The sequence below is a fragment of the Thermobia domestica genome, chromosome 1, assembly GCF_964235325.1.
Source record: "Thermobia domestica chromosome 1, izTheDome1.hap1.1, whole genome shotgun sequence".
NCBI classification, from domain to species: Eukaryota; Metazoa; Arthropoda; class Insecta; order Zygentoma; family Lepismatidae; genus Thermobia; species Thermobia domestica.
The window spans coordinates 148,566,490-148,590,873 of NC_137454.1; the positions used below are offsets into that span (position 1 = coordinate 148,566,490).

The 24,384-nt window shown below is 35.9% G+C and overlaps 1 protein-coding gene across 1 annotated transcript in view; it reads right to left on the bottom strand.

Annotated features, from left to right (window-relative positions):
* LOC145689995 (uncharacterized) overlaps nt 1-24,384 on the bottom strand; it is a 690,354-nt gene that overhangs the window by 100,540 nt on the left and 565,430 nt on the right. The window contains exon 20 of the mRNA XM_081764461.1: nt 539-688. Coding sequence (XP_081620587.1) covers nt 539-688 — 150 coding nt within the window. The remainder of the gene's footprint in view (nt 1-538; nt 689-24,384) is intronic.

Genomic DNA, 24,384 nt, shown 5'->3' on the forward strand with positions numbered 1-24,384 from the left:
GTAACTTGTAGTATTGGACCCCTTCCCTGAAAGTTGCGACCCCTCCCGACAAAAATTTCTGGCTACGCATCTGCTTGAGGATAAATTTTTATGCATGGTTTTCGAAAAAATAAGAGTTTAAAAATCTCAATTTTGTGGCGCTAAAAAGTATGTTGGTCATTTGCCAATAATTTTGGCCATCATAGATATATTATAATAGCAGCCAGTTTTTACTCTGCTTGGAAAGGATTATTTATTTATTACTAGTGAATATACAAAACAAATACCGTTAACTACCATATTATGTCTATGGTGGCCTGTGTTCTAACGATGCGACACATACTCCTGAGAATAATACTTAGGGGCTATACTCCACATATTTACATCCTCCTCACCATACCAACCTTTAAGCTCATGAAAAATGCAACAATTCTTCCTATTTTTCTCTCAAAATCGAAACAAACTGAAGGTTTAGATGTACAAAAACAAATTTAGAAACAGTATACATAAATAATAATTACATATTAGGATAATTACTTCTATTGTGATTCACACTCACCTTCTTTTTGGTTTTCCCCCGTAAGAGTTCTTTCACTTGATACACTTTGCAACCATAAGCAGGAAGCCTTTTGCATGTTTGGATATATAGTCTCTTCAACTGCACCTCAGAGTCATACACGGACGTATGAAACAACTTCCGCTTCTGTTCCTACGGGAGCAAAAAACAGTTTTTGTCAGTTTTCTACCTATATTTTCATCACAGCTACAAAAAGAGAAAGTTGTACTGACGAAAAAAAATCTCCTACGAACAAGTCATATATAATGAGAATAATATGGTAACTCTGTGGCTAGTTAGTTAAATTTAGAAACAGGAAATTATGCAGTTTATTACACTGATGTTTTAATGGTATAAATAATATTCTAGGTGACGACAATCAACATTGATTTATAAATGTGTAATGTATGAATCGATACAGAGTTAAATAAGTAAAGGATGTTAGCTTCAGTATTAATCAATAACACTGAATATATGTATTACCTAGTCTGAGGGGTCCTTGGTTCCATCCCAAGCCATGCGATTTTTATGGTGGATAACAGCGTGTTCTTAGGTTCTCTCGTTTTCTCCTCCAACATTCCTATTCCATCAGATCCTTTCATAATCATTCACTTTCATTATTCATACATCTCCTTTAGCCTACAGGGCATAACAATCGGACGAAAGCCTAGAAATTTCATTTCATATATAATTTTTAAAACAAACAACTATGTGTTTACATAATCCATCTTAATCCTAACTATATATGAAATTACATGAACTGACATAAATTAAAGGGGTACTTCCGGTTGACGTGGGAAGTTTAAATTTGGCATAATTGTAGCTTTCCGGGGCTAACTCACAGGAAAATTCCCAAAACTGAATATTTTTAATTTTTAAGTGATCTAAAGGGGGCATGAAGAAATTCCCAATGTTATTTAAATGGGCCTTTTTTTGGACATATAATCTCATGTTTTAAATACTTGAAATAGGAATAAAAACTTGAAATTCGGTATGCTGGTACGTTTTCTTTGGCGTTACCAAAGTAAATCATTAAAAATAAAAATTTCCAACTTTAGGTTGGTTTTATGGGGAACTGAAAAATCTTCTCCATGTTATTTATATGGAACATCTTCTACTCCCTAAAATGATTAGGCACTTCCGTCAGGATTAGAATGATTAAATTTGGCATGCTTATAGCCTTTCGGAACTAACCCAGAGGAAAATTGCCAAATGTTAATATTTTTAGTTTCTAAGGGGTCTAAAGGAGGGATAAAGATATTAACATGTTATTTAAATGGGCGTTTCCTTGGGATACAAAATCTTATCTTCTAGATAGTTGAAATACGAAAAGAAACTTGAAATTTGATAGAATTGTGAGTTTAAGAGGTGCGAGGCCACAGGCCGAGCAAATGCTGGGTCTGGGGACGGAGCACCCAGCTGGCCAAAGGCTAGTCTTTGCTTATAAAACACAAATATTTTGCGAAGAAAAGTATGGTGTTTCATGTAAATACACTTTTGTTTTTTTAATTAGACGATTCGAATTTATTTCTTACCAGGAAAATGTAGGGAAGTGTCATTCTTTATACAACAACAACTGAAGATGATTGTTCTTGGTGCCCGAAGTATCTTCAAATACTCTAATATTAATTGTGCTAAAGTATTGACGTTGTTGCATTTATGCCAGTAACCTATCTTCTTCTTGAAGATATCAGGTACTCTAAAAGTATTAAGCCTTTTGAGCACGAGATAGCTTTAGTGTCCCAACATCATTTGACAGCTGACACAAAAAGCTATTAGACGTACAAGAAGTGTTAACATTCTTATAATCAGACGAAAGATATTGCGCCGTGAACAGGAATCAAAACTGTGCTGCGTTTTACAATCTCATTTCAATAAAAGCGCAAATGCTGCGCAGGCCTGTGAAAATTTGTGCTGTTTATGCACAAGATACGTTATCAAAAACAACTGACTAAAGATGGTCCAATCACTTTTGTTCTGGTAATTTCCATATCCAAGAGGCTCCTGGCAATGGGCAACCGATCACATCAAAAGTGGATGCTATTCTGGCAAAAGTCGAGCAAGACCAACATGTAAGCAGTCATGACATCGCCAATGACCTTTAAATATCTATCACCAAACACTGGTAAACTTTTTGTAGAAAGCTGGCAACAAAAGAAAGCTCGATATTCAGGTGCTTCATGTCCTGACTCAGAAACATTTACTCGATCGAATTTCTATAACTCGAGCTTCTTCTGAAGAGGTTGATCAAGAGTGATGAAAAGTGGGTAACCTACGACAACCGTGTGCGAAAAAGATCGTGGTCGAAGCATGATGCCCATGAAGATTACGCTCTGCGTTTAGTGGGATTGGAAGGGCATCGTGCATCACAAGCTACTACCTCCTTGCAGAACGTCAGACTCGGACATGTACTGTCGATAATTAGCACGAGTGCTCCTAGCAAGTCAAAAGAAATGACCGGAACTGGTCAACACAAAGGATGTCGTTCACCATATTGATAACCACAGACCGCATACATCTTTAACGATTCGTCAAAAATTATGAGACCTTGGCTGGAATGTTTTAATACATCCTGAGTAGAGTTTGGACCTGGCGCCGTCAGACTATCATTTGTTTCGGTATCTGCAGAACTCTCTGAATAGTGTTGTTAGTTTCAAAGGAGGCTTTTGAAAAGTGCGTTAATTTTTTTTTTGTTTTTGTTTTTTACTACAAACCACAGAAGTTATAGTGACAGAATTATGGTGCTGCCGGAAATATGGCAGAAGGTCATACAACAAAATGGTGCATATTTGGATTTATAATATTATTTTCAAATTTCAATAAATGTATTCTGAATTCTGAACTCCAAAGAATTGTTTTGAGACAACCTCATACTACGTTGCAGTACAACTATTGTAAAGGTTGTAAATAATATTAGGAATATTGCTGGAAACATCTCGGGAAATAATTAAGGTAGCTGATGTCCCTCTACAGATAGATCCTGGCTACCCTCACAGGTGCTCACCAGTAAATTGAGAATGACTCATCTGATATCTTCTATGACTCGGAGGAAAGGTAATATATGTGTTCCCAAACAATTGGTTTGGGGAAAATGCATTTTAAACTTTCTTCATAAGGGCAAACTCTGCAGTCCGGCTCAAACCTCCTGACGTTTAAGACGTCCTTCTTTTCATAATATCCAATGCAAGTTGGACGACATTGTCTAATAACTTTGTTCCTGGATTAGGATCAAGCAATTTCAAAAATATGTCCTTATGATATATGTCACTTTAGAGTCAATAAATTTGTAAGAACGAATTTGTTTTTCAATATCTTAATTTCTCGCGTTCATGTTTCACGTTATGCCTGTACTTGAAATGAAGCGAAATCCGACAACATCGCATCTGCACACTATTGGCTTTCGACAGACGTCAAGAGGTTTGAGCCAGACTTTATAAAACGTTCCTCTATTTATTATTATTATTATTATTATTATTATTATTATTATTATTATTATTATTATTATTATTATTATTATTATTATTATTATTATTATTATTATTATTATTATTGGAAAGAAGGAATGTCGAACTCAATTTGCCAATAGACAAGTGTGACTGCTGCCACATGTAACTTTCGGTAAATAATAATAATAATAAAGTGACCAGTTTAGTTCATTCTTACTATCCGGAACGCGTCATATGAGTGTGTGTGTGAATGAATGTGGAAATAGAAACATCACTGCATGTTTTACATTTGTTTTCAGGAGAATTTATTTTTGATCTTGTATATCTTTACGTAACATGCAAGATATATATACAGGGTGTTTCAAAACAACAATGACATCGTTTGGGAGGTGATTCCTTGTACGAAGATACGACAAAAAGCATAGACCAACCCTGGTGCACAAACGCTACCTTTCGGATTTATAGACTGCCGAAAACATGAAAAAAAACGAACTTTAAAGGTTCATAACTCCAAATCTATGGGACCTGCCGTAGTCAGGTCAAGACTTCACTTAGGAAGTAGCATGTGCGTTTTCCAAATATCCAAGTTTCAGAATCCTGTGACACTTCCGCAACTTTTTTTATACAGGTAATAGGAGAGTACTTCAAATTATATGCCCGTAGCTAAACTCTCTCTATAAAAATTGTTGCGTGAGTACTTTAGGATTCTGAAACATGGAGTTTTGGATAGGACACATATTTAGTTCCTAAGTGAAGTCTTGAGCCGACTACGGTAGGTCCCATAGTTTTGGAGCTATGGGACTTCAAAGTTCATTTTTTTATGTTTTCGGCAGCTTATAACTCCGAAAGGAAGCATTTGTGCTCTCAGTGGTCTATACTTTTTGTCTTATCTCGGTGTCAGGAATCACCTCCCAAACGTTGTCGGTGTTGTATTGAAACACCCTGTATATATGTAACATGCTCACATGTTTGCAATGAAACTCGTTATTATTGTCGGCACAATAACTGTTGCTATTGATTGCGTGTTGCGGTAGGTAGGAAGAAAAGGAAAACCTACTACATTCTTATTTTTTCTTACCTACGACATACAAACCACTCATTCAACCTCGTGAAAGGCAGGCCGTAATGGGAACTACGATGAGATGGATGTTGAAAACGAAAATGTGTGTAGGCAGTAGTAACAAAAAACAAAAATGTTACTATTAATGTTATGTTGTACGCGTATTTTCAGTGATGTAATGTTGATGCTCATGCATGGTACTGATACTACTGTTGCTGTTTATCTTATGTATGTGGGTTACCTGCTATTGCATTCTATGCATTAGTTCCATTACGCGATATATGCAACCCACTGCGCAGTACTGTCTCGCTGGCTGTCTATACCAACGGCGTTTTGAGATAAATCTGCATCTCTTTCGCATACGGGTGACGTATGCACCCAAAGCAAAAACACGTATTTTCTGTTTTCGTTTCTTCTTTCTTGGTGCTCATTGCCAACCTCTTCACTCATTTCGTAACACATTGTGACAATGTGTACACGTGATTGGTCCATTTCCGAATGTTCTCCTTTCTTCGCATGGGTCAGTTCGTTATGGCCTTGCGTCAACTATGGGCAGTATTTCATACATTTGAACTTTTCCGATATCTCTTTTCGTTCTCGCTATATTCCATATAATCTCATTTTGACCCCATTTTTATGCCCCTATTTGACCCTTTTAATGCTCTTGTTCGACGATATAAAAAATACGTGTCGCTTCTTTTTCGATGTTCTCTATGTCTGTGCAATCTTATCAAAATCGGTGTGTTACACCGAAGTACTCTGCCTTATAAGATAATTGATAACCAAAAAGCCCATATAGTCCCTATGTGTAATAAAGTAAATTTAAACATTTAATAAAATACAATCAGGCAACCCGTGGTACAAAAGTGAACTATTGGTTGCATAACATTCTCGTGAAGTCCCGTTGAAAAGTAATTATTAACAAAATAAATGGAATTTAAACGGAGTCCACAAGTTCCTTTTTCTGTTTTCAATGAATACGAATTGTGACGAATATAATGACGCAATACCAACTGGTATTGCGATAATTATGAATTTACTGTTAGTATGATTTCTTCATTAAAAAAAAAAAAAAAACAATTGAAATTCCCGTTAAAATTACATTCGTTTATGGATACAGACATGAATTGTAGACAATTTGGTGAGGGTGGATGGCATGTAAAAATATTGGAAAACGACTTATATTCGAATACATAGTTTTTGGAATCGCTAAGCTGATTGGTCACAGTTCCGATTAGATTTAAGGTCAAGTTTAATCGATAAAACAACAAGCGGACAGGTGCTTTGGAGTTTTTGAAAATTACGTTTTTAAGGGGGGAGAAGGGACAATTTCTGTAATTACTTTCGTTGCATTAAAACTTACGTTGTCTGCTGTTTGTTATCGCATCAGAAGAAAAGTGGCTGAAATGTTTGATATGAGTTTTGGAATATAGTTCTAAGCTGGGCCTTTATCATGCCACTTTGATTAAAGGATGCATCATAAAGGGATGGAAAATTTATCCTCAAAAATAGAGTATCTTATGGGTTTTTATCGTTATATTTCATTGAAGTGCGTATCCAAATGAGAGCGAGGGGAAATGGTTCAACCTACTTTTTCCGTGCAAAAAAACCCGGACATTTTAGCTAGTAATAAGATATTTTGTGTTTGCCTTGTCATCAAATAAATATTTAAAGCGCAACTTATGGAAGTTAAAATTATGGTTACATTATTGCAAATATATTAAATATTAAATAAGTCTAGTTCTCAAGTGAACACTTGGTAGTATAGGCCTAGTTTTGTCTGTATATACGCTATTATATTGCATTATCAATGTTTTAGCTAAAAAAGAATATTTATATTTTCGTAGTTAGTTCCTCAGAAATATTTCCTCCTTCGGATAAAGACATTCTTTGCTTATTCTTTTATTTTTTTTGTGCCGTTGCAATGACAACTTAATGCCATAACAAGGAAACGAGGTGGACAATAAGTAACTGAACAGATAATTTTCTTTCAAAACATGAATTGTATCAGAGATTTTATGGGCGAAGAAACTATAGTGATATATAGGGTGTCGGAATTCAGAACTTTCATACAGCTTCGCTGCAGAAAGGGACGCTAAACTCAAACTCAACTCAGAATTGTGTTTGAGAATTTACTCAACTTACGGAAACGAATAAATGTGTCAATATGAGCGCTATAATTCGACTTCGCTTCTGAATTACAAAATTTGCAACGGATTTTTCTTAGTGTAGTATATCAGTATATAATTTATTAAAAGTCATGTGCTTCTCAAACTTAGGGGTAGGTAATTGTCTCCATGCCCTCCCCAATTCACGACCTTGCTTTTAGTGATTGTTTTGTGTTGACATATAAATATTATAATGAAAGGGAGAATTATAATTCTTTTCTAAATTTCTGAAACCAGGAAGTGTAAAGAATAAATAGAGAGAGGTAAGGAAGATAACAAAACGCATTCCATGAAAATTAATGTGAATAATATCCCGATCTGTGATTTGTTTTCTTAACAGTCGTGTTAACTGAGACTTTTGAAATCTCGTATTTTCGTTGCCACGGGATGTGATGATTGTTTGACTCATCCATAAATAGGAAAATAAATGCAGGTACTACAAAAAACTCATATATTCCCATGGGATCGTTTTCGACCCAACTATACATATCTTTCCATGGGGCCGAAAACGACCCAGAGTATTAGCCACAATATTCCCAGGGGTTCGATTTCGACCCACCCATATACAGATGACTCATTATAAATGTCAAACTATTTTCACCATTTTAGCAATTATTGACACTAACCAATTAATATTTATAAATATCACCGAAATCAATGACGAAAAATAATTCGGGAATATATGGGTTAATGAATGTGGTGTAGAAAATTTTAGAGAAGGAACAGATTTGAGCTAGCCCCTTTGCTCTCGTCGACCCATATTAAGATTCGTGAGCAATTTTATAGATCACCATTTTGGCATACTCTTCAAGACACATTCACATAAAATATATGTGTTACTCGCACATATAATGGAGTTACTGCAGCAAATGATACCTTCTTCTATTTCACATAGAACCAGCTTTTAATTTAACTCAGGTTTTCAAGAAACGCATGCCCTTTTCTACTTCTCAAAATGTTCAATTGTAGAGACTCGAATTCCGATTGCTAGGCAGCGGGTTAGACACTCCTTAACTAGCTATTAGTGTTAGTATCTAATTCAACGTGTTGGAGAGGGGGGAGATTTAATATTGGTTATGTCCATAACATTTTTTTTTTCTGGTGGTATGTAAGATACACAGTACCAGCACCTTTTTCTTAAGAAGCGGTTTCTCTAGGTTATTATTATTATTATTATTATTATTATTATTATTATTATTATTATTATTATTATTATTATTATTATTATTATTATTATTATTTTGTTCCTGCGTTTACGAAATGGATAGTTACTTTTTACGAAGACTGGGACAAAAGTATATTATATGGAAGGAAATGCGATTGATAGATGATGTAAATGCTAACTTTTTCCATTTCTTTAATTTTAACATTTGCCTTCGCAACCAATCAGAACGCGTACAATTAAGTGGATTCCAGGGGGTGGTACGGGTACGCAGTACTTTCATCCTCTGTGTTTTAAAAGTCCCCACGTAGAAAATCTGAAACTATCACTACATAGAATAACATATTGATTGTGAGTACCCAGCATTTTTTTACCCCTAGAAAAAGAAAATTATGGTTCTACTGGCCATATTAATCGATACTTTTTTAATTCCTGCCGGAAACCTCTTTCACACTCTTCTTCTTCTTCTTCTTCTTCTTCTTTTTAAATCGCACTACTGATTAGGCCAAGTATGACTTATAAAATGTTCTTGGAAAAACGTGATGTCAAAAGGTTCGACTTCCTTGATCAGTAAAGTCAGTGATTTTGCCAAGGAATAAGATTGTTCACGACATAAGTGTTTCATGTCTTTTATATTGCTGTATTTTTTTTTTTTTTTTGTTTTGTATTAAAGTATTAGTATACAGGTTTTTAATATATATATAACACATATGTTTCCCAAACTTCGGAGGGCAATTGTCCCGTGATCTCCCAAAATGATAACGCTCTCCTTGACAAGTTGTTTTTGTTACCCAATATTGTGAAAGGGTTCTCGAAGCATTACGTATGTTAAATATATTTCTGAGCTAACCTTAAAACATAATAATGATTGTTATGTATTTTTTTTTTCGTTTCCAAAACTTCACTACATGAACACGCAACTGGGTGCAATAGGAATTAATCTTGTACGCTTTTTCGGAATCCAGTAATATATTGATTAGTTGTAACTAAATTATGCGTCACTTTATATCTCCGAGTCTCCTATATTTTTTTAGTTCTTTTGTTCTAATTTATAATTTTTTCTGGGCTCAGGGAGAAGAGACAAGACAGAAAGCTAGAATTATGTAACATCTTCTAGACGAGACCCGGATAGAAATTTTGCGTTGTTTCGTAGGATAGATCACTTGGAAATCAATCTCGAAGAGATTGAGAACGAGGGAGGTCTGCAAAAGTCTCCTAATGAGTTAGAGAACAAACCTCTAGTTAGCTTCGTTATTTTCAATGTTTTGGCATTGATTTCACGTTATTAATAAACCCAAAACATGCTCTTTCGTAACGTCATATAGACTTATTCCTCATACAATAATTTCTGACTGCAGTACAGGTTAGTCATTGTATTGGCCAAACCAATTCAGACTATTTTATTTAGTTATTTTTAATGGTAGGACAGTTGGTAACACTGATAAGAGCAGTCTAGTTGTTTTTGTCGTATTTTTAATCCGTGCATTTTTCACTGTCGTTTTCTTCTTTCCAGATTTTTTTTTGTTCTTCTGTCTTGCAGGATACACGTTGGGACATAATGAAAGAGAATATATCACGCAACAGTATTCCGTCATTCTCTGAGAATAATAACAAAGAAAAGAAAGAAAGAAAGAAAGAAGAAGTAGTCGAAAAATATCGAATTTTAGATATTGACATCCTGTCTTTCTCTTACTTTCTCTCTCCTCTACTGTCCGTCTGTCGCTCATTTTATCTTATATCTTTGTGTCTATACGAAGATTTTAACTTTCTTGTTTCCAGAGCTTTCCTCATGTTCTATATCCCTTTCTTTCACTCTTTTATTAGTAGGATGTCACCGTCACTTGCTGGCCACTTGTCGCATGTTAAGTCATACATTACGACTCTTCCGCTAATTTCTTTGGTTTGACGTAAGAGTTTTCCAATAGTCGTTCCTGGGGGAAGTTACACTGAGGAAAAAAAAAAAACGTATGTAAAAATTTAGGCGCACGTAAAAACTTAGGTTATATGTGTAAATCCTGTTGATTTTGTACTTATGTATAACCCTATGTAACAACCTGCAGCAAACGTAGAACTGAAAATGTGTTTTATACGTACTTTTCGTATAAGTGTTCCGAATAAACGTACTTTCCGTACGAAATAATAAAAAAAAAACTGTATATAGGCGGTCAGGATCTCTCACACAGATGGACGTGATATATATATATATATATATATATATATATATATATATATATATATATATATATATATATATATACAAGTGCAGATCCAAGGGGGGCTACGGGGCTATATCCCCTCCTTGACGCTCAGGTTTACACTGGATAAAATGGGCTTCAATTCTGTTTTAGACTGGATAAAACGTCAAATTATGGTTTAGCCCCTCCCTTGATCATATCCTGAATCCGCCACTGTATATATATATATATATGTAAGTGTTGTCAGAAAATTCTTATACAGAGCACCATTTTTCATAAGGGTTACAGGAAATATAATAGTTTAATATTTCCTCTTTTTTTTTTTTTATTTGTTTCTTAAACGATCCAACAAATCTTGTTGGATGACAATCAGAACCTATTTCATCTATTTTCTTATACTTGAAATTACCGAGAACTTAAATTGTAAGCCAAACATACTGATAGAAATTAACCATCTTTGGTTTGGTTTGGTTTGAAACATATTTTTGGAAACACCACGTAGTCACTGACCTTCCTTCTGGCACTTTTCTTTTTTCTTTTTCTTTTCTTTTCTTTTCTTTCTTTCTTTCTTTCTTTTTCTTTCTTTCTTTTTTTAAGATAAGAATTATTGGAGAATTTATACTTCTACAAAATTTACGAGACGGAACTAGCAAATCTTCACACAGACGAAAACAAGTCACTCACAGAAGAAAATCGCAAATATTAACGAAAAAATCGGAACATTTCCCAAAAGCCTGGTAATTACATCGAGTGGTTCTATCTGAAAAATTCAGTAAAGTTGAAATTAAAACTTCTTTATCACCCAATTATCAGTATTACGTATATATAGTTTATAGCTTTTTTGGGGGGTGGGGGCACAAGTCTCAATTAAATTTCGTGCACGAAAGTAACGATTCGTTCAATCTTGTAATGTTTCAGTTTCTATGAACACCATAGTTAATATTCACGAGCTCCCTCGCGTCTAAGCGGTTAAGCGTACGCGTCTTTGGCGTGGGAGACCCGGATTCGATTGCTGGTTGGAGCTTATGTGGCTCGGATTTCACGTTAAACTGTAGGCTCACGTCTCCTATAGCCTCGCTGCTGGATGGCACGCTAAAACTAAAACTGGTTAAATTAAAATAATAATTAATGTTCGTGGAATACTTCGCTGCCTATTTATGCGTGACGTTCATCTGTAAGCAACATATATATTACTGATGTGACTTCCTTCAAAAGACGTCACTAGAGTTGACATGTTTATTAAAATTGTCCATCAATCGTGTTTATTTATTAGGATTATGCTATAGAGGGTCTTTTAAGATTATAATGTTAGTGTGTACGATACAGGGAGCGATAACTCCAACGATAACTCTTGAACTAAAGCATTTTTTGCTTATTTATTTATTTGCAAAACATAGCTAGACTGATGATTTCGTATGAGTTCGTTAATGGAGTCAATTTGTTAATATCTTCACGGGGTAACGGTGACTTTAACAGTGTCAATCCATGTACCATTTCTTCATAAAATGTACGTGATTCTGTTTAATATCATTATCACAATTTATTTGTATATTTGTTTGAAGGTCAGCATCCATTTTCAGCACTGAAACTATGTAAGACAGGGACGTACAGTTTAGGATTGAATCTCAGGTACCGTAATTCGTTCAAACTTCAAATGCTCTCTCTCTCTCTCTCTCATTGGAAATCGAAACAGGATCCACGTTCACCACAGGTGTGGGCGTATTAGGCAGTATAAACCAGCAGGGAGGATTGTTCATCAATCCAAATAATCGTCTTTCGCTCCCTTCTTTACCTTCTATCACATTCCTAATAAGGTAATTACTTCTCAGATAAGGCCCTAAGCAATTTATTTTCTTGTTTCTAACTGTTTTTAATATTGCTATACTTCCCCAACTTTCCCTGATACTTTTTTTCTATATTGGATTTTCGTTGTACTCAACTGATTTTCACCATTCTTCTTAGAAAACTTCTAATTCATCCTGTCCACTCTTTCGTTCTGTCTAATGCAATGCACTAAATGAAACATTTGGTACGGCTTTTTCGAATAAAATGGTTCTAATAGTGTTGCATCTGTGTTAAGCATTAAAAAGAATAACTTAATGTTATCAATACTAGGAATACAATGAATAGGGAGTGTTTAAAAATGTGTGTTTTGGACGAACTTCGGCAATGTCATACTGTATAATTATATTATAATTTTTTTTTTTTGTTCAGCCCTTATATTACACACACTATAAAATTTATTTTGTTAAAATCAATTACTAGTAGTTCTGCACTGTGAATGACTTTCATGTTCAATTTGAACTTTAACTTTGAATAATGAACCAGGGCAATGTGCAGTTTTTTTTTAATTAATGCTATTTATTCAATAGTTATTTCTATATAGCATTTGAACTTCCCATTATTAAGTGCAAGATTCTACCAAGACTGCTTTCAAGAGTAAAGTACAGAAATTTATAAAACAAGACGATAACTTTTCGAGAGAAGAAAAACTTTCGAGAATCGAGACAAGACGAGACGAGAAAACCTAGCTTATCTACTTGTCTCGTTCATGGGCAACACTAAAATATTTTAGTACATATAACAAATACAGCAAATAACATACTTTGACAAATACATAATTAGCATTTTTGTGTACTATGTTTCATAAGAGACGTGTTCAGCGCACAAACATTTGGTTTTATGTATATTTACTTGCCACCCTAGTATAACAATATTTTTTTTATGTAGATAATAATGAGCTTGTATGTAACTGAATAGTGTTCGTGAGTCGCTTGAGGTTCGATTTACACTAGGGGCACAAATGTGTAATGTTACTTAGCATTGTGAATCAACTAGAGGAGTAACTGAATTAAGAGTAGTGGATTCCGGTGTACAAAGCTACAAATAATAAAAGCAGAAGTCGTTGATGTGATGATCATATATCATACAGTAGACTTGAACAAGTGCCATGCCATTCGTAGGCTGCATATTAGAGAATAGCTGTTACAATTACATACGTGTACACACACACACACACACACACACACACACACACACACACACACACACACACACACACACACACACACACACACACACACACACACACACAATACATTAAGAATAAAACACTCAGTGTTGTTAAAAATGAAGGTGTGATACTAACACATATTTTTGTCTACAATTATCTAAAAGTTCTCAAATATTTCAAAAATATAAGTTTATGTTTTGAGTTTTCTTTCTACTCCCAATATGATTTGAGTATAAGACGAGAAGACGAAGAAGGTCATCTGCCAGGATATCCGGAACAGGATCTTCTAAGGCGGATCTCGAAGCACGGGGGAGGATTAGTAACGATCAGCTACAAGTGGAACTTGAAAACCAAAAGACAAGAAAAAAATGTTCAATGTGTCTGTCTTCCAGGAAATTAAAAAAAAAAAAAAAAAAAAAAAAACAGCAGAATGCATCCATGGAAGGAAAATCGATCCAGTTGAAAATTACGTTCTTTCTTCTTAAGAGAACATCCGTTTAGCATTGATTCTTGGATGAATGAATACAGTACACAGCACCTCTATACCTTCCTTTATCAATTATCGGACTCTTCAAGAAAACAATAATTAACAGAAGTCCAACAACGAATGGACTTTCGAAATATCAATGGTCCTTCAGATATATTTTGTTGAAACTTAAATAACTGTACTTTGGTACGATAGCAGAGCATTCCAGTTTTAACACGACTATCGTAGAGATGTGAATTGAAAACTAAGAAAGGGGTGCATTACATCGCAGACAGTTGTTGTCAGTAGTCTTCCTATGAAACGAGGGGTACTTAAAAAAAAAAAAGATTAGATGAAAAGAAGGACAATTCTCGTTTAGTCTCGTTGGCAATGCTAATTGACCCAAGTCGTCTTGGATCTGAAACACTCTTTTAGTATTCCATCATTCATATTATAAGAACTATAAATTAATAAGATAATTGTACGAATATACTGAAGAGCATTTACCACTGTTTAAAGACGTGAAAGTAATTATACAACATACGTCAATAACAAATATGGTTTAGTTATCGTTATTTCACACCCTTCGTGGACCGCTCGTATTGCGGAAGAACTCTGATAGATGAAATTTGGAAGAAAAATACAAACCATATTTTTTAAAACATAAATTTTACGAAACGAGACAAGACAAGATATTTTTTTGATATTCGAGTCGAGACGAGTCGTGTAAGAGTTTTTTTGTTTTGTTTTGGAGAATGAAGACTTCTACAAAATTGACTAAAGCTCATCTCGTCCCATCTCTTGTGTAACAGTAGACAGCTTATACGGAACTTGTTGCTGCAAGATATCACCAAACCATATGAATACTACATAAGTGAGATTCATCGCAGAACATTGAACAGGGAATATAAGAAACCATCGTAAAGCTACTTGGTGCAATTGTCTGAAGAGCTCAATTTGTTTCCACAATCAGAGTCCAAAGAGAGCTGCATAAACTCAACACCCATGATTGAGTTTCGTTTTTCAAAACATCTGATTAAATCCGGAAAAGTGGTACCACGAAAAAGATGATGCCTAAAAACATAAAACATGGACCACTACTGTTGGCCACGAGATAAGACAAGACGAGAAATAAGAGTTTTTAGTCTCATTTCGTAAAGTTTGTTAAAGTCTCGTCTCGCCTCCTTTCTCGAGAAAGCTTTTCATTTTGTAGATTTATGTAGATTTTGTTTGTTCATTTCATGTAGAAAGTACTAGAATTACCATATTTATTATTGGAGTACATTGTGTAATGATTTTTATATCTTTAAACGCTGACAAATGCTCCTCAGGCTATTCGTACAATCATTTCATCAATTTACAGTCTTTATATACGAACTATGTAATACTAAAATAGCGTTTGAAGTCTAAGACTTGGGTGAACTAGTGTTGCCCTCGAAACTAGTGAAATTTATTGTCTCGTCTCAAATTTAAAAATGAATTACTCGTCGTATTCGAATCGAGACGAGATGAGAAATTTCTTGTGTTATGTGCAACATTAAATATCACAAACCTCGTAGAGCTACTGCGGTGCAATTGACTGCAGAATTCAATCAGCATCTGGAACGAGCTGTTTCCAAGATCAAAATACGAGGAGAGCTGCAGAACCTAAACATCCCTGATCAGGTTTCGTTTTTCGAAATATTTGACCAAATTCGGAAACGTAGTACTGCGAAAAGTGTGATGACTAGAACATAAACCATGGACTACCGATGATTGAAAAAAAAAAAAAGCATTATGAACAGATGAGCCGTCTGTCTCCTTACTTCCAAAAACAAAGTCGGGTTTAAACAGGGTAGCATTTAGGATCTTCCCTCCTCTAGATACTTTCGGCGTTGGCGCCCCTCAACAATTTCATCCCTTCCTCTTCCCTCTTTCTCCACCCCATCGTCCTTATATTAAAAATAAAACAATTAAATGGAGCTTAATTAGTGGATCAACAATTTATTGCAGCTAACTACTACTTACTAAATGCTATAAGCTATAAACTATGTTAATGTAAATGAGCGTTTTTTGTTTTCGTATTTATTACTGCACAAATTCGAAGAACACGGAGCTTCTATTAAACGTAAAATATCCTTTATTTGGTCTTATTTTTTTCAACTTTCTATTTTTTAAAAATGAAACAAAATTAAAAGGAAATATTTTTAAAATTTTTGCGTCCTTAGAAAATGTTGTGCTCTAGGCACGGGCTTAGTAGATCTAATGGGAAACACGTGCCTGGGTTTAAATATGACATACGCTGAAAGAGGCATATACTTCAAACTATTTAGTTTTCTATTGTTAAACATAACGGCGGTTTAGAGCTAGTATTGACTCAAATTTCGTAGTGTTCCATTAGTCCAATTATTACTTTGAAACGACCAAATTATTGGCAATAATTATGTGAATATTATAGGTGATCACTTGCGTCCTGTTGCATAGACGTTGTTAATTATCAACGATGCAGTCTTCCAAAAGAGAACAATGCGCCAATACTGCCAGAACTATTCAGGAGCATAGCCCGAGAAATATCGAGAACTTCACCATTCCCCTTTATTTGTTTAATTCCTAGACTTGAACAGTATACCGCATCTACGAGTATAGCCAGTTTTAGAGCAAGCGAGTCCGGTGTCGATTTCTACAAGCGATCCCTCTGCGATTTTTGAAAGGGGTTTGTGACTTTCGAAATACATGTCAAAACATATATTCGCTTATGCACCGACTACAGTATTTAACATATTTACTGTAATTAATCAAGTTATGCAATGTGCATCAAGAGCTGAATATTCGTGACCTAACTTGTGTGTCACTCTTTCCCCCCCTCCTCCCCCAACCCTATGGTGTTTCTGCAAGAGCGTATTATACGGTATGTATTTTGGCTCGCCCTTTGATATGTCTACTCACGAGTCCATCTGCAAAGTTTTAGTATTATTACTTTTGGTTTATAACAGAATTGACATTTTGAATTAAAAATAATTTAAAATATGAAACTTAGAGTTGAAAGATATGATATTTAGACGAAGTAACTGTTCTTTGCACGAGAGAATGGGTTTATGGAAATTGTTCGAACCCCTTAGAATATATTCTCTAGAATGACACTGCGTACGTAGCATTATGTTCCACAGTGGAACGTATTGATGCTAAACTGCAACCGGCGTTAGTTGGTTGGTTGGTGTCTTAAATGGAAACTGAAATTGAATGCAGGTAATACTAGCCGTCAAATCAATTTGTTGCGTAGTTTACAAGGCAGCAACTGGGGCCCCAATTCGAGACTGATACTTTATACTTACAAGGTTTGTGTACGCCCTGCTTCAACTCATGGAAATATCGCCTGGTTGACAGCTCCATTAAAGTTTTATAACAGATTACAAGTTTTGGAACGTCATGCTTTAAACCTTACATACTCTCTACCACCTAACACTCCAAAACAAGAAGTCTATCGCTGCACCGATATACCGACACTTCTCGCACATCTCTACCGCCTTCGCTCGCGTTATCTTCACTACTGTATCAAAGCCGCTCATCCAATGAATTTTCTATGAACTTTTCGAGCAGACTTCAGCCTTACCACGTTGTCCTTATTCGTCAGTCGACCATCTTGAAATTCATGAACGTGAACAGGCCACGGATTTCTAGAGCCCTCATTCTCGCATGTATAGCCGTCATCCATACATCTATAGCACATGATCTCATTACTGCACTCCTTCGTTTTCAATTGTAGGACTCCAAGTTTTTCAGCAATAGGGCATAACACCCTTGTTTAAACTAACACATCTTGTATTTTGTTCATCGCACTTAACCTTTTCATTTACATAAGCATTAATCAGACAATAAACAAATAAATCCTGATACCCATCGCACAATGATATTACCAATAAATGAACGCTCATGGTCCCAGAGAAGGCCTTACCTTCTACTGGCTCCCCATCTTTGGATGGGAATGAAATTGCACAATAAAATAAAACAGGATACGCATCGGGGATGAATTTTGACTCAATCAGCAACGGGGAAGTGTCACTATTCATCTCAGCGATCCCAAAACTGGACTAGACACTAGTATCGATCGTTTTCGATTATTTTACCTGTCGCCCCCCACCTATCTTCCCGTTGCCCGCGAAACAAGATGTGCATTTTCAAATTCGGGACGAATTCAGAAATATTGACAATTCTCATCTTGTTTCCGAGATAAGACGTGAAATTTCTCGAATCTCGTGGGGAATACTTGTTCACCCAAGTCCTAGGCTGCGAACATTGCTTTAGTGCTACATGACACACAGTATTTAAAAAAATATATAAATTGATAAAGTGATTGTACTAACATAATGAAGAACATTTATCAACGTTTAAAGATACGCAAGTCAGTGTCCAATAAATTCCAATAATAAATATAGTTGTTATAATGTTGTTATATCGTATCTTTCATGGACCTTTTGTGATATGGAAGGATTCTGATCTTCTACATGAAATCAAGATAAAAAATATGGTACATTTTTTAAACATAAATTTACAAAACGAGACGAGACGCGAGAATTTTTTTCAAACTTCGAGACGAGACAATAATTGTACAAAAAATTACGAGACGAGATGAGACAACCTCATTTTTCGTCTCGTGTCGTTTCGTGGACAACACTACTTTGCCAAAAATGTTCTAAAAATCTGTCAGAATCGACTTAATAATTAAAGATCATCAAAATTATTGCAGTTAAATGTCAAACATCATTACATTCACTTTTATTTATATAGATTACTGATTCTTGATTGGAAAGCTCATGCTAAAATTAGATCATTATATACTTCTTATAAAGCAAGAGGGCTGATTTACTTTGTTTCTAACATTTTACGTATTGTTTTTAAATAAATTACTTTATTCAGAAAATAGGACAAACTATTTAAGTTACTATTTTTTTTGCATTTACAATAATATGAAATTTCCTTGCTCCAGGTTAATTCTAACAATTACACGAAATTACGTAGAAATGGTTGGTTAGTAGAATAATGTCCCTCTCAATGCTACGCGAGACATATAAGTACAGCTTAGCGTGGGATCAGAACAAAAATGAAATTCTACCGGAAATCGATCCTGGATTATTTCGTGCTGCAGGCTCGTAGCAGCTATAGTATAGAGGCATCACACCCATCCTGATCATACCATCAAATCGCGCGTAAAGAAGGAGCAGTTTTCTTTCCTTCAGTCCATGATTTATGCGGAGAATTGAAACCTGGATAATAAATATATATATAAAGGTAACCAAGAAAGTTCTACGCTTTTTTATCCACCACCTTCGAACATCGATAGGTCACTTAAGATGTATCTGGAAGATCAAAAATAGTCCCCATCAGTATCGACGATCTTCTGCCGACGTTCTGGAAGGCCATTGATTCCATCGCCGTAGAACGTGGTGGGCCGTGAAGCGAAGAAGGTGTCGAGTGTATTTTGCACATCTGAACTGGCGTCCTCTAAGGTGATTGTCCAATTAATGAAGCAGATGATAACCAGACGGTGCAATATCCGGGAAGTATGGAGGTTGCAATAGTGTTTCCCATCCAAGGTGTAGAATGGTGTCCTGGGTCATCGAACCACGTGGGACTCAGCGTTTTCATATAACAGATGACTCCTTTGCGATTCAGAAGTGCTGGCTCCAGAATTTTGAGTTTTTCTTGAACACGGCTCAACTGCTAACAGTACACAGTTCCATTGATGCTTTGACCAGCTGGAAGCAGTTCCCGATGCATGCCACGAGCATTCCACCAAACAAGCAGAAGGACCTTCTTCTGGTGAAGTGATGGTTTCGGCTGTTTTGGAACCGGTTGATGGGATGCTAACCAATGATAACGGCGCCGTGGAGCTTCGTACAGAACCCACTTCTCATCACATATGAACATCCTGTCCAGAAATGTCTCCTTCTTCAGACGAGTCAGCAAAGAAAGATAGGTGTCTGCTCGCTTTACCTTCTGGCCCGGAGTCAAATCATGTGGGACTCATCGATCCAACTTGTAGTGCTTTGCAAGTTAATGGAGATGCTGCCGAATGGTTTCTCCACTTACTCTGAATTGTAGTCCAAGTTCCTCACATGTCTGACCAGTGTTCCCCTCAATTGCTGCCTGAAGATTTTCATTTTGTACAGTGTTGGTCTTCCGGCACGTGGTGCGCCTTCGAGTGTTTCGTCACCGTTATTAAGCTTGTTAAAGCACCGCTTGCACTGTCTGCGTAGTCACGACACCCTCACAAAATGCCTGGCATATCTGCCGTCCCGCTGCAGCGGCGTTTGACTCCAGGTTGAACTTCTACAGCATACGCGCCCTTGTGACACTCTGGCATCCCATGCTCACTCTGTCCTTACTCAAGTTCACGGTGTAACTGAAGTGCCACAACCAAGTAGTATGTTGGATACACCCACGCCAACAACTAACCTTCGTCCTATCTCCATTCGCATTCAACTCTCTGTGTGAGGGCCAATTGAGCACAGGCCTCCACAAAAAGCGACAGAACTTTCTTGGTTATCTTTATAAAAACAGCACAAGTGAAGAAGATATACATGAAAATCCTCAATAGACGACGGAGGATATCAGATAGACTATGTTATGATTCAGGACAGGTATCGGAATAACTTGAAGAACGTGAAGATCCTTGCCAGATCTGATATTTTCTCTGATCATAACCTTGTCCTGGCCGAAGTGGATATTCAGCTGAAAAATATAAGTAGAAGAAAAGTAAACGACAGGATGTTGAATACTAAAAAGTTGAAATACGAGAAAGTTAGAAATATTTTCGTATGGAAATTCGAAGAAAAACTCGAACAAGGAAAGGATAAGTGTGGGTAATAGCTGACGGTGGGAGCGTATTAAACTTTGCATACAGCAGATTGCAGAAGAAGTAGCAGGTTACCAGAAACAGAAACGTCTAAGAAACCATGAGTTACAAATCAGATGTTGCAGAAAATGAGGGAAAGAAAGACGTGGAAACAGGCTGATACAGAAGAGGGCAGAAAGATGTACAGAACGTTAAACAATGAGTTGCGAAGGAAAACAGACAGCGCAAGGGAAGAATTTTACAAAAGAAAATGTGAGGACAAAGAAGAATTAGAAAGGAGTTGGGAAGTATGAGGAAATGTACAGGAATTGAAATCTATGGAACTGCAGAGGAAACAAGGACGTCTTGTGATGGCGGTAGAAAATAAGAATGGAAAGATAGTTAGTGAGAAAAGTGATAGTTAGCGAGAGAAGAACGGAAATAGCTATATGTTGTGTATATTGGTCTAGAAATGGCTTTTGACAGCGTGAATTGGGAATTGTTGTTGGAAATTCTAAAGAAGTTGGGTTGGAATGGAAAGATCGAAGACTTATAAGAAACTTATATGAACCAACAAGTAAGTGTTAGAATAGGGGAGGAAATGACATAAGAGAGTGCAATTGGAAGGGGTGATCGACAGGGATGCCATCTTTCGACAATGATATTTAATATCTATCTAGAAAAGACAGTGAAAAAGAGCCTACATAATTAAGACGGCATTTCTGAAGGAAGTAGAATTATTAGATGCAGTATATATTGTTTGCAGATGATATTGTGTTTATTGCGGAATTTGAAGAGAAAATCAATAAGATATTAGAAAACTTCAGGAAAGGCTGTGAACAATATGGGATTAAAAATATTAGAAAGAGAAAAATCTATGGTGATTGGAATGAAGCGGTCGGTATCAAATATAGAAGTAGGAGGGGAGAAAATAGAACAGGTGACTATGTTTCAACATCTGAGTAGTATTATTAGTGAAGATATGAAGTGTGAACATGAAATAAAAGCAAGGATAGGAATGGCGAAAGAAGCCTATAGGAGGAAGAAAATACTATTTTGTAGGACCTTGAATAAAGAGTTTAAAGAAGTAAGAGTAATAAAATGCTTCATGTGATGTATTATACTGTATGGATCAGATAGGTGGACATTACCCAAAAATGATTAAAAACGTCTGGAAGCTTTCGAAATATGGCTGTAGAGAAGAATGGAGAGAATTAGCTGGGTCGAGCGGAAAACAAATAAGGGGGTATAAGAAATGGTGGAGGAGAAAGGAATAATTTTAGATGTTATTAAAAAAAAGGAAGAGAAACTGTTTGGGACATTGACTACGAGGGAACTGTATCACAAGAGACATGCTAGAGGGTATGGTGGCAGAAAGGGGAGAAGGAAACTACAATTAATGTTTCTGTTTTACAATATCAAACAGCAGACAAATCGTACGTGAATACGAAGAGGTTAGCGGATGAGCGTGAAGCATGGAAGCTTCTCAGTTGCTATAAATGACCTACCAATACTGGCAGAATACCTATGATGATGATAATCATTAAATGTAAGGATATTTTTAGAAAAAAATATCATACCTAAGCAGGGGTACAACCTATGAAGATTTGCAAGGGCTACAAAAGATTGGAAGCCGCTGAATTACAGCGATACGTAATACAAAGATTGCCGTCGATATTAAAATAATTATTAATAATTTTAAATGAGATTGTGTTGGCTCACTAATACAGCGCCCTCGTCTGGTGCGAGGGTTCGCTTGTCCGATCCAAGCCATGTGAGTTTTTAGTGAACAAAATCGTATCCGTGGCTTTAGCCGATTCCTCACATTCGCATTTCATCAATTCTTCCATAGACATTCAGACGTCTTTTTTTTCCCTATTAATATAATATAATCATATTTTGTCGCTATCCATCAATATTAAAATAAAGACGATGAAGTTAAATATTGTTTGTTTGTTTGTTTCACTAAAACTTAAAAAAAAAAACTTACTGACGTGTAAACTTTTATTGACAGGTGGTAATAGAGGAGCTTATTCTGTATTAAATTTCAGAATCTTACTTTCAAAAGATAACATGACCATTCACACGTTTGGAAGTGTCATGAAAAATTGATCCTACCATTAAAAACTAAAACATTCATACTCATGTATGTTATGATCAGCGTTTATTATTCTGCCTGATAAAGTATTGTAAAGGGTGCTAAGATAATATGGCAACAAACTGAAGGAGGTGATGCTAGACATGAAACTAAACAGAGAATGTTTAATGAGTGCGAGCCGAAAGCGGAATAGTTTTCACGTGAGAGGCATTGAAAAATCGGCGAAGACATAGATGTAATGCCGAATCTCTCATGAACGCGGGAAGATATCGCAATGGGACAAGAGTTTGTATAGAAAGCCGCATGCGAGGAATGGAATGGCTTACGGACTAGAGCCGAGCTGTTCTTGTGATACGGAGATCTCTAGAGACAGATTAAAAATTTCCATATGTATTCCTCATCTGCTGAGATCCCAGTATCTCGGCGACTACTCCGCTCCCGTCTGTGTGTCATTGAATTTGTGGGATGCAAATTTCTGTAAATCTTTTGACTCTATAGCAATATCTTTCCGAGTTCATGGTATATTCGGGATTAAATCAGCACACGTCACTAGTTTCATAACTCCTCTCAAATCAAAACTGTGCTGCTTTCGACCTGTTCCCTGCTCATTAGAGATTTTTTTTGCTTAATTTCATGTTTATTATCATCTTCTCCAGTTTGTCGGTGTAGTATTGAACCACCCTGTACAACAATTTGAAAACTTCAAAGGAATTCTTCTTGTTTTAGTGTCGTAACGCAGTGGTGCCTATTCCCCCTCATGTCCATGACGCACCCCCCTCAATTGTCTATCAGTAGGTATTCTTCCATGAAAAAAATATCTTTTGGATTAATTTTTACACCCCCTCAAACATATTTATATAGATTTTTAACCCCCCAAATATTTCAATGACGCAAGTTGCGTCATAGCCCCCCTTTGTGGGCACCCCTGCGTAACGGATGATGATCTATGTAGATGTGGTTGTCATATCAAAACCAGGGTACTTGTTTGTCTTTAGTCAACCAATTCTTCCAACCAAACGTCGGTAATACTAGAACATAGGAACGATTTAGAGATAAACACATCTTTCTTGCTAGAAAGTAAGCACTTCTTGTCATATGCTCAATGTTAATAGGTTTGGTTTTAGCAATCATGCAACACTAGACCAGACGTCCCATTTTCAACAGGATTGTACATTTTTATTCCAGAAAGTCGTCGACCAGTCTCGAAAAAAATGTAACCGGAACGGGAATATATATATATATATATATATATATATATATATATATATATATATATATATATATATATATATATATATATATATATATATATATATATTTGTAAACAACATCCCGTTTTTAGCTTGTAATTACGTAGTGTATTAGTAATTTCTTGTATGAACTATAAAAGTGGTTTGAAGAAAAGACCTAACCTCCTACGAGACATTCAG